The sequence below is a fragment of the Orbicella faveolata genome, unplaced genomic scaffold, assembly GCF_042242905.1.
Source record: "Orbicella faveolata isolate gen_17 unplaced genomic scaffold, um_ofav_v1 contig_46, whole genome shotgun sequence".
NCBI classification, from domain to species: domain Eukaryota; kingdom Metazoa; phylum Cnidaria; class Anthozoa; order Scleractinia; family Merulinidae; genus Orbicella; species Orbicella faveolata.
Window position 1 is genome coordinate 28,300,768 of NW_028301576.1, and position 16,514 is coordinate 28,317,281.

Below are 16,514 nucleotides of genomic sequence, written 5' to 3' on the forward strand. Positions count from 1 at the left end.
GACCCGGTAGTCTGGGCGGTCTGACGCGATTCGCCCAGGCCAATAAGATCTCGGTACGACGTGCTCGCGAGGTCCTGCAACGGGATTTGGGGTACACGTTGCACAAACCCAGACGTCGTCGTTTTCCCACGGTCCCGGTGGTGGTGTTCGGCATCGACGAGCAGTGGACGGCCGACCTGATCGAGGTGATCAATATTTCGAGGTACAATCGAGGGTATCGTTACCTCTTGACGGTAGTGGACGTGTTTTCCAAACACGCCTGGGTCCAGCCCTTGAAGAGCAAGACGGGTAAAGCGGTGACGGAAGCCATGGCAAAGATCCTGAAAGGAGGTAGAAAACCCATCAATCTCCAGACGGACGACGGGAAGGAATTCTACAACAAGACGTTTCAGGATTTGATGAAGCAGAAAGGCATTCATCATTTTTCGACGTGCGGGGATACGAAATCCAGTGTGGTGGAACGGTTCAATCGGACCCTGAAAGAACGTATGTACCGGTACTTCACCGTGAAGAATACGATGACGTATGTGCCCGTGTTACAAGATCTGGTCCGAGGGTACAATCGATCGTATCATCGCAGTATCAAGATGGCTCCCGATCAAGTGACTTTAGCCAATAGCGAGGACGTGTGGGAGACTCTTTACGGAAAAAAGAAAAAGGGAAAAACATCGAGACGACCTCCACTCAAAGTCGGGGATCGTGTGAGACTGAACAAGAAGTTCCGTCAATTCAAGAAAGGGTATTTACCCGGTTGGACCGAAGAGGTGTTTGTGATACGTCGAGTGCGTCCTGGGAAGGTCACCATGTACAAGGTGGAAGAATGGGACGGTACGGCGGTCGAGGGCACGTTTTACGCGCAAGATTTGCAAAAGGTGGACGTGAAAGACGACGATCTGTTCCGCATCGACAAGATCGTCAAACGAAAAGGGGATAAAGTCTTGGTGCGTTGGAAAGGTTGGCCAGTCAAGTACGACAGTTGGGTGGATAAAAAAGGCTTGTACGTGACCCAAAAGCCCAAGACGAAAAAATGAAAGACTTTTACGTGCAGTTGATGAGCAATGCCAGCACGAGCGAGTTCACGGACAACAAGGCCCACAGTTTCAAGAACCGTCTGCCGTATCCGCTCCTGTTTGAATCCGACAAGGAATGGAAAGTGGGATTGGCGAGCGTGTCTTACCCGATTCCTCCGTCACGACCGCATCAAGTACCCGTCCCTCAAGCGCACGACTTTGACGACGACGACTACGTGTTTGGCCTGGACTGGACCATTGAAACGTTCAGGTTGCTAGACGACGGGATTACGTGGCGTCCTTATCGATACCCCGTCACATTTTACGTCAGCGGAAAGGAACTGAACCGTGACCGACACAAAGTGACGAGTGGCAGATCTCTCATGCAATACCTCATCCATCGTTTTCACGAACGCCTGTATCATTACATGGATCATGAGGGTGAAAGTCTACGAGCACCGAACGGGAAAAAATACTACCCCGTGTTCCGATGGGAGGGGAACGATTTGATTATCGATAACACCGACACGTTCCTCGACGAGTCCGGAGACAGAAAACGTCCCAGAGTGTATTTTGGTACTAAACTGGTCAAGAAGTTGGGTTTGATTCGCGAGGAATCGTATTACTCCGTTCACTTGAACGTGAATATGATCAAGGTCTTTCCCAACGACAAAGTCCCGTCTGATTTCAAGAAAGACTGGACCAACCATGACAGCAATCGATCTCGTGAATTTTGGAATTTGGACAGCCACGGGACGTTACAGCTCAGTCCCTATTGCAACTGGCGCTTCAGTTACTTGGACGAGGAATACGCCAAGACCTACAATCGTGGAGTCGTCGTTCATCCGGACCTCCCTCCGCCTCGCAGTCCCATGTACCTGTATTCGAATGTGGGTCGTAGCACCATCACGGGGAATCGAGTCACGGATCTCTTGAGAGAAGTCCCCCACGACTCGCTCAAGACGACGTACGAACCGACTCAGATTCAATATAAACCCGTGTGCAGCAACGTCTTGGATATAGTGGAGGTGCAATTGGCCGAGAACGACAGAAGACTGGTGGACTTTACCTCGGGCGTGACCTCGGTGACATTGCACTTTAAGGATGAATGAGTCTGTCGACGACTTTTACGTGCAACTGATGAGCAATGCCAGCACGAGCGAGTTCCCGGACAACAAGGCCCACGGTTTCAAGAACCGTCTACCGAACCCGTTGTAGTTGAGAGAGCCGGGATGGAAAGTGGGTATCAGCGACCTCTCGTTTCTGTCCGCGACGCGTAAGATGGACTTGAAGGATTCTCTTCTGTTTGAAATCTGGTGGATCGACATGGTGAACGCCTCCATAAACCTACACAGTCGGGTCTCTTCAGCGATGCGAGAGGGCGATTTGGAGTTCACGCCGTGGACCGGTACCGAGTTGATGAACGCGATACGAGATCGATACCTGCGTAGGATGAGAGATCGAACGGATGCCGACGTGACGATGTACAAGAAAAAGAGTAAACCCGACGATCCCACCGAATTGCTGTACACGGTCATGCATCGGGCCGAGCATGGAGAATGCATCCTGGACAATTCGAGAATGTGCCTCAGCCTCCTGATCAACGGTAAACGCGTCTACCCGCAAATGAACATCGGCATCGAATTGGCCAAGAAGATGAAATGGGTCAAAATGGGAACCTTGCCAAACGGTCGACTGGGTTACGTCTTGGGACCTCACTTGAGGAAAGAATTTCCCAAGGAAGTCGTACCCACGGCCACGGACTTGATCATAGCTCAGAATGACGGGGACGAGACGTTTTACAAGATCGACCCCGACACCTTACATTTGAGTTGTTTCATCAATTGGGTGTTCACGGATTTGGATCGCAGTTACGAGGAAGCGTTCGGTCACGAGCGTCGTTCCTTGTTCGTGTATTCGAATGTGGGACAGAGTATGGTGACGGGGAATCAAGTCACGGACCTGTTGAAACAAGTGCGTTACGATCCGGACGTGATCGACCTTCAACCGAGACACATCCTATATCTACCGGTGCGCACGACCTTTTTGGACATTGTCGAGACGCAGGTATCTGAGAACGACGGACGACTGGTGGACTTTGCGTCGGGCGTGACCACGATCACGTTGCATTTCAAGAAAGGATGAGTAATTTTTACGTCAGCTTACCCAGTCACAGTGGTAAGAGCGAGTTCCCGGACAACAAGGCGAACCATTTCAAGATCAGGTTACCACGTCCCCTACGCCTGAATGGAGAAGGAGGTTGGAAAGTGGGAATGAGTAGCATCGCCATGCCGGATGCGCACGTGACGTTGCCTTCTTTCACCGCTTCTGAGGATAAAACCATCTTGTCCTCCTTCGCATGGAGACGCATAGAATCGAGTAGTTTTTACTCGTTTGGAGAAGCTTACTTCGACATGGATGACCTCAAAGAGGTATTTTACAACGTGGACGGTGTCGGATTCATGAAATCCATGATCTCCTTTTTCACGCGACAACGCATCTTCAAGAACTCCGGACCCAAATTGGGAGCCAAATATGTCACGAATGACGGGAAGAGAACCTACGTCAAGTTCAAGTGGGAAGGTGATGAACTGGTCACGGACAACAAAAACACCTTTCGTCCGGTCACGCATTTCCCCGCGTTCCACATCAATGTTGAACTGGCTTTAAAAATGGGATGGCTCAAAAAGAACAGTAGTGGTTACAATCTGGGACCTAACTTGCAGTTCGAACTTTTTGACGATGTCGTTCCGGACATTAGCGTCGTCGGCGACGTCCATGACAAGGATGGATCACCTGTCTTTTGGGGTGTCATCACAGATACAGGAGGAAATGGAGATTTTTTAAAACTCAGCATCTTTTGCAATTGGCATTTTCGAAACCTGAACAAAGCGTTCGAGGTGGTGGTGGGAAGCAGTTCGCATTCCTTGTTCGTCTACTCTGACGTGTGTAGAAGTGGCGTGGTGGGAAATCAAGTCACGGATGTACTGAGAGGTCAACTTGATTAGAACAGGTGCGGGTGTCCAGTATTTCGAGCCTTACCACATTCAATATATTCCCGTGCGCAAAGACGTCGTTGACATAATAGAGGTGCAAGTGGCTGAGACAACTGGTGAACTGGTGAGATTTGGACCTGGCAATACGATCGTGACGTTACACTTTAAGAAAGAATGATCGGTGGAACGTTGGTACGATTTCATCCCGATAAAATGAGGCAATCCGGAGACGGATTCGGCATGGCTTGGAAAGGTGTCAAGAAACGAGGTCCCGGCATTCTCCGAGACTTTATCACCGAGACGGCCACGGAGGGTCTGAAAGGTTTAAATTCGGGCGGCAAGGGAGGAAAGCCCAATTGGAGAGGAGGTCTCGCCGGGGTCAAGAGAGGAGCGACACGGGCCGTGAAACGTAAAGCGACGCAAGAGATCAAACGGGCGTTGGCGAAAAAAGTGAGAAAAGACCTCTTTGGAGTATGAATCCCATTGACTCGAGGCGCGTGAGACTTATTCCGATACGACGAACGTATAAAGGCGGATCGATCTTCCCGTCCCGATCAAAACACCTGAACTATCGTTGGGTGCAGTCGGCCCTGAGAAGGAGACGAAGACGACGACGACGTAGACGATGACGGACCTCGTGGCTCATGCCCGGTCGGCGGGGGTTCGTAACCCTCGCCTGAACATGTTCAGTACCCCTCCCACAGATGTCAGCATGTCGTCTCGACGTTTGGTGAGAATCAACCCGTTCAATACGGGGATCAATCCCGTGACCTTCCAAGTCGATCCTCAAGAAGACTTTATCGACTTGAACGAGAGTTTCTTTGAAGTGGAATTGACTGTCAAGAAAAGTAACAACACGAATCTGCTGACAGCGGATGTCATGGGACTCGCCAATAATCTGGCCCACACCCTCTTCAAACAGATCAATGTGAGATTGAATGGGACTCTCATCAGCCCCCAGACGGATACTTACCACCTCAAAGCCTACATCGAGACCCTGTTGAACCACGACCGAGACGACGGTGAATCGATCCTGACACCCAGCGGATGGTACAACTGTCTCGGTGTACCCGACGACGGAGATGCCGATGAATTGACAGCCAACGCGCTGGATTTTACTACTCCTCACGCTGAATATACTGCTTTAACCCAAGATCTCAAGAATTTGGTCCAGGGACGATCCCAGTTTCTGGATGGAGAAGCCGTGACTTTGAGGTTCAAACCTTTCCTGGAAGTGTTTCATCTCAGCAAATTACTGTTACCTGGCGTGCAGATCCAGATCGACATGTACTTCAATGCCCCAGCCCTGTGGACCATCCGATGGCATGGTAATGATACTCTGAGACTGACTGAAGCCGACGTGAAAGTGAGATTGTTCCTGTCTCAAGTGAGAGTGACTCCCTCGGTGTACCGAGAGATCATGACCAGCCTGAAAGGAGGAAGAGTGGCCACTTACCCCACGGTGAGAGGTGAAATTCGTACTTACTCGCATCCCAACGACAATCGTCATTTCGAGTGCAGCAATCCTTTCCACAGTAAGCTACCTAATCGGTTAGTGGTGTTGTTGATGAAACAAACTGCCTTCAACGGAACTGTGACGATCAATCCGTTCAATTTTGGAAAATTCAATCTGGCTTCCATCAAACAATTGGTGAGAGGTGAAGAATACCCCTACGAGACCTTGGAGCTCGATCACGATGGGGACAGTAAAGATCAGAGAGGTTACTACAGATTCCTCCAAGCCTCAGGAGCGTTGTGCAGGGGAAAAGGAAACATGGTCCGAAAAGTGGACTGGGGGGACGGCAAGAGATGCAACATGTTTGTATTTGACAACACGGCCAATGGATGTTTGGACAGTCCAGTGTTGAACCCCAAGCAAGAAGGTGAACTGCGTCTGGTGATCGATTTCGGAGCCAATCCTGGAGAAAACCTATCTTGTTGTACGGCGAATTCGAGAATTTGCTGGAGATCAACGAGAACCGAGTTGTCATCTACGACGTGTACCAATGAGAAGAAGAAAAAATGGAGAAAGTAGCCTTGAATAATATACAATTGGATCATTTGGCCCGGACGAATCCGTCCCTACGCTGTGTCTTTTACGGCACGGTCCCTTGCGATCGGCTTCCCAGGACAGTCCCTCAAGAAGGACCGACCGCTTACATTGTGAACACGGACCCTCACGACAAACCGGGCGTGCATTGGATCGCTTTGTGGGCCGACAAGAACAAGTGCGAGATCCTGGACAGTTACGGTCTACCGTTGGACGCGTACAGAACCGCCGAACCGATCCAAGAATGGTTGGATCATCATTTCAAGTACCAGATTCACAACGGCAAGAGTCTGCAGTCCCTGTTCAGCCAGAGTTGCGGCGGTTACGCCCTGATGTTCCTGATCGACCGAGCCGAAGGTCGGGACATGAACGAGTTCTTGAATCGTTTTAAGAAAAACGAGTTTGTGGAGAACGATCGTAAAGTAGGACACATGGTAGAACATCTGATCGTGGACGAGTTGGCCTGGCGCAAGATTTGTAAAACCCCGTGTCACCAGGACACGAGCGGTTCCTCCCGAGGAGTGCGTCATTTGTTATAAAGTAAGCTGTTCGAAATAAAAGAGGTTCATTTTTGAAAAAGAGGTTGTGTGGTAGTCATGGCTCTTCAGTTTCAAGGGCATAGACATTTGGACGACGTGATAGCCAGGTTAGAAAAGCGCTATGGAAAAGCGGGTGGAAAGACGCCTCAACCCAGTGAGGCTCATTTCAAGAAAAACCAACCGCCAAAACGACAACTCAATCTGAAAATACTTCAACCCGCCAAAAGACAAGTGTCTTTTCAACTGCCGTCCGTCCTGGACACCGGTGCATTACCGGCGACGGTGACCACGCGTAGGAAACACAAGAGAGCCGCCCCTGCCACGCCAAAGCTTTCCGAGAAAGAAGATAGGAAAAGAAGAATGAAAAAGAGGCATTGGTACGAAGACAAGTTCGGAGATTTGAGTAAATTCGCCAAGAAAAAACCTCGAAAAAAGAGATCGGCGCCTGCCAAGAAAAAAGGACGTCCCAAGAGAGCCGCTGCCCAGAGGGCCATGGCCAAGATCAGGAGTCGGGCCAAGAAGAAACCCATCTGTTTCAATCGTAAGGTCACCCTATTGGGTCTGTTGAAACGCATCCTGGCCGTCAAGACCCCATTGGCCAAGTTGTTCAGATAAAAACGGAACGTCTCGAGACCCTGGACCATTTCATGATCATGGAACGACGCAAAGCGTTTCAATTTCACACGCCGTCGAGTTTGTTGATAGCGGGTCCGTCGGGGTGCGGCAAGACGGTGTTCACCACCAAACTGCTCTTGGAGAACGGCGACTTGTTCCAACAGACACCAAAGAGTATTCATTACTGCTACGGATCGTGGCAAGACGGTTTCCAAAAGCTCAAGAAGGGTGGAGTCAAGTTTTACGAAGGCATCCCCGACAGCGAACAGTTACCCCGATGGTTTCCTGGAGGGGGCGTGTTGGTCCTGGACGATCTGATGGACGAGGGTGGTAACGACAAGCGCGTGTTGGATCTTTTCACCAAACATTCGCATCATCGGAACATCACGGTGATTTACTTGTGTCAGGATCTATTCCCCAACGGAAAATTCGCCAAGACCATTTCCAGAAACGCGCATTACATCGCGGCCTTCAAGAACCCTCGGGATCAGTTGGGGATACGGAATTTACTTCTGCAATCGTTTCCCACGCAATGGCAGGAGGTGTTGGACACGTTTCGCAAGGTCACCGATCGACCTTACGGTTACATGCTATTGGATCTTCATCCAGCCAGTCAGGACGATCAACGTGTCCTCAGTCACGTATTAAAAGACGAAGGATTCGTCCGATGCCATCAGTTTGCGACATCATCATGTTGAGGAGCGAAGTCGAGTGGTTTCCGCTATTCATTCACCTGTGTAAAAACAGGCTCAAATACATCATGAACCCCCACGAGCTGGACTACGAACCGATGAGACAGGTCACGGAATGCGAGAGTTACCGTCAAGTACGGTCCATCATCAACGCATATAACGGTGAAGGTTTCGATTATTTGGTTCATAAACAACGAGAACTCGCCGAGAAGAAGATAGAAAGAGAAAGGTACATGGATAAAAATGAGCTCTTATGGTAGTGACGATTTCAACTTCTTGGCTCTGGAAGATTATTCGCCTTGGGGGACACCGGCTCGGACGAGTACTCTGATTCCGCCTGCCGCGGGTGTGGGTGCGAGTCTGAACACGCCTCCTTCACCGCGATCATCACTGGCGACACCGCCTCTGCCCAATGTCTCGCCCGTCGGAGTGGGCACCGCTGGCTCGGGTGCACCGCAGACCAACGTCACGGTGGGTGTCGGCAGTGCTGGATCGGTGTCGCGCGCCAATGTCACGGCAGGTGTCGGGGCACCCAGGATAACAATGTCCACCCCTTTGGCACGAGCCGCTCGAGGAGGGAAACGACCGAGACGCGTCCCACGTCAAAACACACCGACGTCCTCCAGTGATTCCGGCAGCCGCAGACGAAGTAGTGCTAGTGGTAGCGGCGGTGGAAGAGGCAGAGGCAGAGGCGGAGGAAGTGGTAGTGACTCCACACCGCCTTCCTCGATTCGATCGGGTCGAGGAGGAAGAAGAAGGAGGCGAGGAGACAGTGTTCTCGACCAAGCCCAGATGCAGCAACAGTTGGAAGAGATTTTACGCCAACAACAACAGACGGCCGCGGGTCGTCGCATTGCGGGCATCACGACCACCAACACGATTACGACCACCTATAAAAACGGACAACGTCCTACCGTCACACGCAATTCGACCAGTGTACGTAACTGAGAACAACAACCATGAGAAGACGCCGTCGTCGACCGAAAAGGAGAAAGCAATGGGGCGGTGCTCTTGCGAATGCCCTGTCTGCAATGTTACCCATTGGTAAAGGTGCTGCCTTGGGATTGGCCAAAGCGTTGGGTGGCCGCGCCGTGAAAACAGGCATCCGAGCTGGAACGACCGCTGCCATTGGTGGTGTGGGAGTGGGCGTGGGTCGAGGGATCCGAAGACTCGTGAGACTTAAGAAATGACGACCCCCTCGTCGATGAAAAACCATTCGAATCAAGATGTTGAGGAGTGAAGTCGAGTGGTTCCCCTACTTTTTGCATCTATGTCGATGCTCTCACTCTTACTGGGATGCGACCAGCATGGATCACGAAGACATGAAACGTATCGCGGACGAGTGCGACAGTTACCGACAAGTCCAGGACATCCAGAACCAATCCGTGGAAACCGCCTTCAAGGACGAGATCTGGGAATACAAGCAACAAGCTAAAAGGATCGAACGTCCCGACAGAAAGTCAGACTACGTTTGGCACTGGTTAGAGAAGAGTCATGAGTACTTCTGTCTGTTTATTGGATGAACCTTTCAACACTGTGGTGGATTTGGATTCCCTGAAACGTTTGGACGTCTTGTACGCTTTCTACCACAAGTATTGGTGGTGTCGAAGGCAGATGTTCGGTTACTACAAGTTGTGTAACGCCATTCTCAACGGACTGGCCTTACTGACGGTGGCCGTGAGTATCGTCTTGGGATCCGTGTGGAAAGACGGGTACACGGTGGTAGGAATGACGGCTTTCGCCACCTTACTGAAAGGATGGAACGATTTCAAGAAGTATTCGTTCAAGATGGACATGGCCCAATTCGCTTACACGACGTACGAAAAGACGCTGACAGAACTCAGGAACTACGCTCTGGGTGGCGTGGAGGAATTGGATGGGTTTTTGACCAAGATGCAAACGTTGGACGACGTGGTGACGGATTTCACATCTCCCACGTACGACCGATACGTTCGAGACTACGCCCTACGATTTAGGCACGTGCCGCTATAAAAAATGACATCTCGGGCATCCTCTTCATTCAGAACCAACATGCCCAAGAGGTCGAGGAGAAAGAAAGCGTCTTCGAGAAGGCGTAAAACCGCTAAAACCACTAAAAGAAGACGGTACCAAAGGGGAGAAGGGATCGGCACTGTGGTGGCGGGTTTACCCAAGGCGGCTTGGGGTATCACCAAAGGCATAGAAAGCCTGAGAGCCAAACAAGAACGGGCGCATACCAAAAGGATGCAGGAACGAATGAGACGAGGTGAAAAAATTCCACACAAGGGCGAAGAGTTCCGATGCTCCATCATGTGAAAATAAAAGGACGAGACTAGCCGTCGTACACCTCACTCGACACCATGCGAGCACGGAGGAAGAGGAGACGAAGAAGGAGACAGAAAGGGGGTGATTTGGCGAGTATGATGAGAGCAGCGGGTTTGGGTTCTTTGGCTGGACCCTTCGGTTTAATGGACAAACATATCCATAAGAACAGGGGAAAGATCGAAGGAGTCTTACGCAGGATACCATTTCAAACGGCCTTCAGGCGTCGAGGAAAGCGATAAAAAGAGTACACCAATCCGCTCGTACGCATAAGTCCACGATGAAGCGGTTACGACGACAACGTCCTTTCCTGACGCGCGTCCTGAAAGAAGCCAATCGGAACAAACGTCAACGGATGTTACAAATCGCTGACAAAGATCAGATCAACGCCATCAGCGAGATGGTTCTCAATTTGCTGAAAAAGAGGATCCCCATCAACGCAACGACTTATGGGAAACTGAAAAGACATAAAAGGGTTCTGTGCGAAGTGGGTAGACGCAAAAACTCTCTCAAGCGTCGAAGAGAACATCTCCTCACCCAAAACGGAGCGGGGTTCTGGAGCGGTTTGCACGGTTGTTTCAAAGCATGTTGTGTACGGTGAAAGGACGCAGTGAGGACGGTTACCCGCTGGAGGGGATCGACGTCATACCCAATTTCCCACCGAGAGAAGACGAGTCCCACAATACCATTCCTAAACTCGTGCAGTTGTTGCAAGACGCCAATCGTCGCGAAGCCCGATGGAAAGACTCGTACGAGTACTTGAACAAGAGGTACCACGACCTGTATCAAGAATACATGGCTTTAAAGTTCAGTGACTTCTGCCAAACCTGTCAAACGAAACGAGATACCACGCTGCCCGGTGGGTGCATCGAGTTGTGCAGGGAGTGCGGTAAAGGCAAGCAAACCGTTCGAAGTCTCGAACTCGAGTTGGAAAAGAAAGACGAATCCATACGGTACTGGCAAGACTGTTACGAGACGGCCTTGAGAGAATTGTCCGAGTTTCCTGACACGACCTTGAGTCAGAAGGTATGAACGAAGTCATGATGGTGCCCGTTCAAGAATTCAATCGTCTGCAAGATTATTACAAGGGGAAGATCAGCCAGAATGCCTTGTTGAACAAAGCCGGACGTCTGGCCGCCGAAGAACATCTCATCCTGAACGACAAACGCATCCCCGACAGCATGGCCGTCAAGATGACCAAACCCATCGCCTCCGAGGAAGGGAAACTGGTGAAACGTATACGGACGGGTAAAAGCGGTCCCATCTCGTACCAGGGAACGACAGAACCCGAAGGCATGGTCGACGCACCCGTCGAAACTCTGTTGAAACAGATCCTCAAGGGAGTCAACCAACCAGCCGCAGCCCCCGTGATCATCCCGCCACAACCCCTTTCTACGACAGGACTGAAAAAGGAGCTGAAAACCCCCATACCCTCCACGTCAGGTTTTAAAAAGGAGAAGAAAACCCCCAAACCTACCATTCCACCCAAACCAGTCACGCTAGGTAAAACTCCCCTATCGTCCAAGAAAAAAGCACCCATCTCCGATAGAGCCAGACGTGTACTGAAATCACTCGGTATCGACTACGACGACGGTGGTTACAGTCCCAAAGGCAAGGCAAAGAAGTACAAGAAGGTCAAACCGTCAGCCACAGAAAAGTTACAAGCAGGGTGGGAAGATTTCGAAGACCCCTGGAGAAGGGGACTGGACTATGACTCGGATTAAGAAGAGGAAAAAGGCACCTCCACCCCCGAGGAGAAGTACCCGACGTCGCCGTCGCCAACGAGGGTATGGGATCGACATCCAAAAATGGTTGGCCAAGACTGGGATCGAGTTTCATTGGCCCGGTTATCAGTACATGGGACCTGGTACCAAACTGAAGAAACGTCTGGCGCGTGGAGACCCCGGGATCAACCGTCTGGACCGACTGGCCAAACAACACGACATTGACTATTCCAGGGCCAAGAACTTACAGGACAAATGGGATGCCGACACCAAGATGATCCAGGCCATCGACAAATTACCCGGACGTAAAACCATGACAGAACGCATTGTTAAGAAAATCATGCAAACCAAGAAACGTTGGAAATTGTAAAACCTTTTATTGTTGTTGTAATTAAAAGTTACACACGCTTTGTTGTTTTTCAAAAAAGTCTCTTTTTTTCTTTAAGACGAAAATAAATAACGTTCCAATTGATCCATAAAGTCGTTGGAGACTGGGAGATGACACAAGTTCTGCTCTACTGTGTCTTCGCGCTCAAACTGCGCGAACCATCTACCCATGTCGTGAAGCATGGATGTCATCTGATCCAGCTCCCTAGCCACTTCTACGATCCTCTCTTCCATTTCCTGTTCTTTTCGTATTCGTTTCCGTCTTTCCTGCATTTGAGTCACTCTATTTTCTTCTGCCTTTTTTCTATTTTTTCTGATTTCGGAAAGTCTCCGTTTTACAGGGTCTTCTGACTCTGACTCTGACTCTGAGCCTGATGAAGGGTTGGAGGCAGAGGAGGAGGAGGAATAAGACAATCGTCTCCCACGACGTTTCGGTGGAGGGTCTTCTGGTTCCGCTAACGCACGTTCCAACTCTGCCACCAACCCTTCATCAGGCTCAGAGTCAGAGTCAGAGGAGGAGGAGGAATAAGACAATCGTCTCCCACGGCGTTGCGGTGGGGGTGATGCTGGTAGTGTTGCAGTAGTGGTGTTTGTGCTCTTATAGGCGGCGGTTGTGGTGTTGGTGGATGACGGTAGTGCTCTTTGTGGTGGTGGTGATCTTAGTGTTACTGCTCTTAGTGGAAATGGTGGTGGTAGTGATGCAGTAGTGGTGCTTGTGCTCTTATCGGCGGCGGTCGTGGTGGAGGCGTAGGTGATGGCACTTTCGTTAGAAGTGGCCGTGGTGATGGATGATGATGATGATGATGTTATCGAGCAACCCGGAAACAAACCTCTAAGAATTTCATCCGGATCATACATATCCTCATTCCTCACCTCACGCCTCTTGTCCTTGCGTCGGTCCCAACGTCTTCTTTCTTGTTCTCGAGCTTTTTCTGGGTTTTTCCTCCTCCACTCTCGTTTGTACTCTCGAACTTTGTCGGGGTTTTTCCTCCTCCACTCTCTTTTGTACTCTCTAGCTCTTTCTGGGTTCCTCTTACTCCGCCCTGGGGTTTTCGCGGTGGGCCTGAAATCGATCAACACAATACGGGCTCTAAACAGTTTCCGAAGAATTTTCTCTTGATTGTACTTAGCCCCATTCTTCCTTTCTAATGATTTTATAGCATCGCACGCAATGTCATTGAACCGTACCTCGTCCTTGCGTCGAGCACGATATCGTCTCTTCTGTTCTCGAACTTTCTCAGGATTCTTCTTTTTCCACTCTCTTACAATCTCTCTTGTTTTCACTCTCTTTCGTTTTAACGCTTCGGTGGAGCTGGCAGGCATGGTCTTTCGTAATGGACGGTCAATAGAAGTTCTAAAATGGGTGTGGAAAAGGTCATAAGATTATTCATTAATATCTCAGCAAATATTTACAGGAGAATAATCTACTATATCTCATTTAAAAGAGCATAAAAAATACTCTCTAGAAAAAAAGTTTTCCTTCATGGAAGCTAGTAGTAATTTTTAAACAATTTAAATAAATTAAACTTCAAAAAAAAAAAAAAAAAACACACTCCGATTTTTTTATTTCTAATAAAGGCAGGGTGGCGCAGTGGAAGCGCGTTGGGCTCATAACCCAGAGGTCCGAGGATCGAAACCTCGCCCCGCCCATTTTTTAATTCACATTTCTTTTTACACGTTTGGTAATCTAAAAAAAAAAATCACAAAAAAAAAAATCACAAAAAAAAAATCTCGCATTTCCGTCACCATGGCAACAGCCAGTTGAATATTAACTCGAATCGAGTTACGCGTCTTTTCGAAAAGTGTGTTTACTCAACAAAACGAAGCTTTTTTCCAAAGTTCCTGAGCTCTACGATCCCAAAAACGATTCAAGACACATAATTCAAGAATTATTTGAGATTGCAAACGGAAAAACGGCGGTCCGAAGGGAATTTGAATTTGAATTTGAATTTGAATTTGAGTAGCACATGGCGAACGTCATGCAAGCTCACTTACCTAAAATTTTCGCTTCTAATTTCTTGCTAACCGTAAAATTACATTCGTATTTACTTCAAATACCTTTAGGAATGTTGTGTCCGCTTCCGAAAATCAATGAATGATACACATCACTCAACAAAACGCTTGTTTGACTTGAGTGATTTCGCAATGTCGTCGTCATGTAAGCCACATTGAAGCATTCCACGTGAAACTAGTCATGTGAAGATCGGGGACGGCGCGGATTCGCCTTATAAAGATCTGCCCAACCAAGTCACGTGTTAACCAGACCCAGGGGATAGGGGGGTATACCCCCACTCGGTCGGAGACTGGGGGCGGGTTGAGTGGGGATTACCCCCTATACCTCTCTCAGTTGGAGACTGGGGCGGGTTGAGTGGGAGTTACCCCTATACCTCTCTCAGTCGGAGACTGGGGTGGGTTGAGTGGGAGTTACCCCCTATACCTCTCTCAGTCGGAGACTGGGGCGGGTTGAGTGGGAGTTACCCCTATACCTCTCTCAGTCGGAGACTGGGGGCGGGTCGAGTGGGGGTTACCCCCTATACCTCTCTCAGTCGGAGACTGGGGCGGGTTGAGTGGGAGTTACCCCTATACCTCTCTCAGTCGGAGACTGGGGGCGGTCGAGTGGGGGTTACCCCCTATACCCCCCACTCGGTCGGAGACTGGACCCCGTTTCACCGTAGGTATAAAAAAGATCGGTTCGAACCGTTCAAGTCACTCTGAGTTTTTGACTTGTATCGAGCGCTGGAAAAAAATCATGGCACAAGAGCTGACAGACGAGGAGATGAACCAACAGATGGATCAACATGAATCAGTGACCGATGAAGAGATGAACCAACTTATGGATCAATATGAAGCAGTGAGTATGACGTGTACCCCATGTAAGAAAGTCATCTTTAGAACTCTAACCCTAATCTTTTTTCATAGAGTTACTGGGATTGGTTACCGCCCGAGATGCAGACCTACATTCTCCACTTACGAGAGGCCCAGGCTCTCGTCGAGGCGCGCGAACGTCAAATCAGGCGAGAGCTTTGTAAAGAGATACGCACCTTCGCCAAGGTCAAAGCAGCATGGGACCTAGGCCCAATCAAAGTGGTTCAACGGATATGCCCACAAAATGGAAATAGGAAAATGCGCGTGTACGGAACCTACGTAGACCAATACAGCAGTATAAGAACCGTATTGTTAGGGTTAGGGTTAGATCGAGCCTATTACCGTGTATGGGGTGTTAAGTATACGTTATTCACCTTACCCATAGAATGTTACTAGACTACATTAATTAAAAGCAATGTTCGTAACATTTTGTCTCGTTCATGTCCTTTTACAGAACAGACGGACCTACGACGAAGCCTTCCCCTTCGACGACCGAGTGATGATCCAAACCAGAGGTGGTAGCAATACAAGACCCCTCCTAGACTTCGACTTAAGACCCGTAGGCGCTCGACGTCACTGGAGAAACATCCTCCACAAACAACGGTACGAAGCCACGCTCAGACAACACAGAGACGTGACTCGCGAGGACAATCTAGGCCAAGAATTGACTCAGGCCCTTCAACGATCCATCAAGCAACAAATCGCTCAGGATCCTACCCTGACACCCGACTCCACGGTCCATTTCACCATGCAGTCCCATGCCTTCACGCACGCCTTTCAGTCCACCACCTTCACCGTGCGCGAATTCGAAGAAGGGAGTGAAAGACTAACCACTTATCTCCAGTCTCTCGCGGCCAAACTCAACTCCAACGAAGAATTCACCCCCGACGACACGTTTACCATGGAAACCACTTTCATACGTACCCCAGGTCGTGGCAGCGGAAACGGAAAACGATACAAGCCGAGTTGCGCCACCGTGCGGGGAATCGTCAAACGGTCGCGCGTGACCATCCGAAACAAAGACACTCTCTGCTGCGCCCGAGCCATCGTCACCATGAAAGCCTGGGTAGACGCGAACGAGAATTCGCGTGACCAAGATTACCACAATCTCAAACAGGGTTATCCTGTCCAAGAGCGATTGGCCAAAGACCTCCACCGTCGAGCCAACGTTCCCGAAGGACCCTGTGGCATTCCCGAACTGCAAAAGTTTCAGGCCGCCTTACCTGGCTACCAGCTCAAAGTCATGTCCATCGACCCACCCCACATGATCATCTACGCGGGACCCGAACCCTCGACCAAGATCATTCGTCTCGTCAAAGAAGGCGATCACTACGA

General features: G+C 49.8%; 2 protein-coding genes and 1 non-coding gene across 3 annotated transcripts; 2 read left to right on the forward strand and 1 right to left on the reverse strand.

Annotated features, from left to right (window-relative positions):
- Positions 1-929: 929 nt before the first annotated feature.
- On the forward strand, positions 930-2,122 carry LOC149099428 (uncharacterized). Its single transcript, XM_089278159.1, has one exon. It carries the CDS (start codon positions 1,028-1,030, stop codon positions 2,120-2,122), a length of 1,095 nt encoding a protein of 364 aa, XP_089134285.1. The 5' UTR covers positions 930-1,027.
- A 10,246-nt stretch (positions 2,123-12,368) lies between these two features.
- Positions 12,369-13,641, reverse strand: LOC149099429 (uncharacterized). Its single transcript, XM_089277585.1, has one exon. It carries the CDS (start codon positions 13,635-13,637, stop codon positions 12,369-12,371), a length of 1,269 nt encoding a protein of 422 aa, XP_089133711.1. The 5' UTR covers positions 13,638-13,641.
- A 250-nt stretch (positions 13,642-13,891) lies between these two features.
- Trnam-cau (transfer RNA methionine (anticodon CAU)) lies at positions 13,892-13,963 on the forward strand. The gene has a single exon. It is a non-coding gene; the product is annotated as a tRNA-Met (tRNA).
- Positions 13,964-16,514: the final 2,551 nt, after the last annotated feature.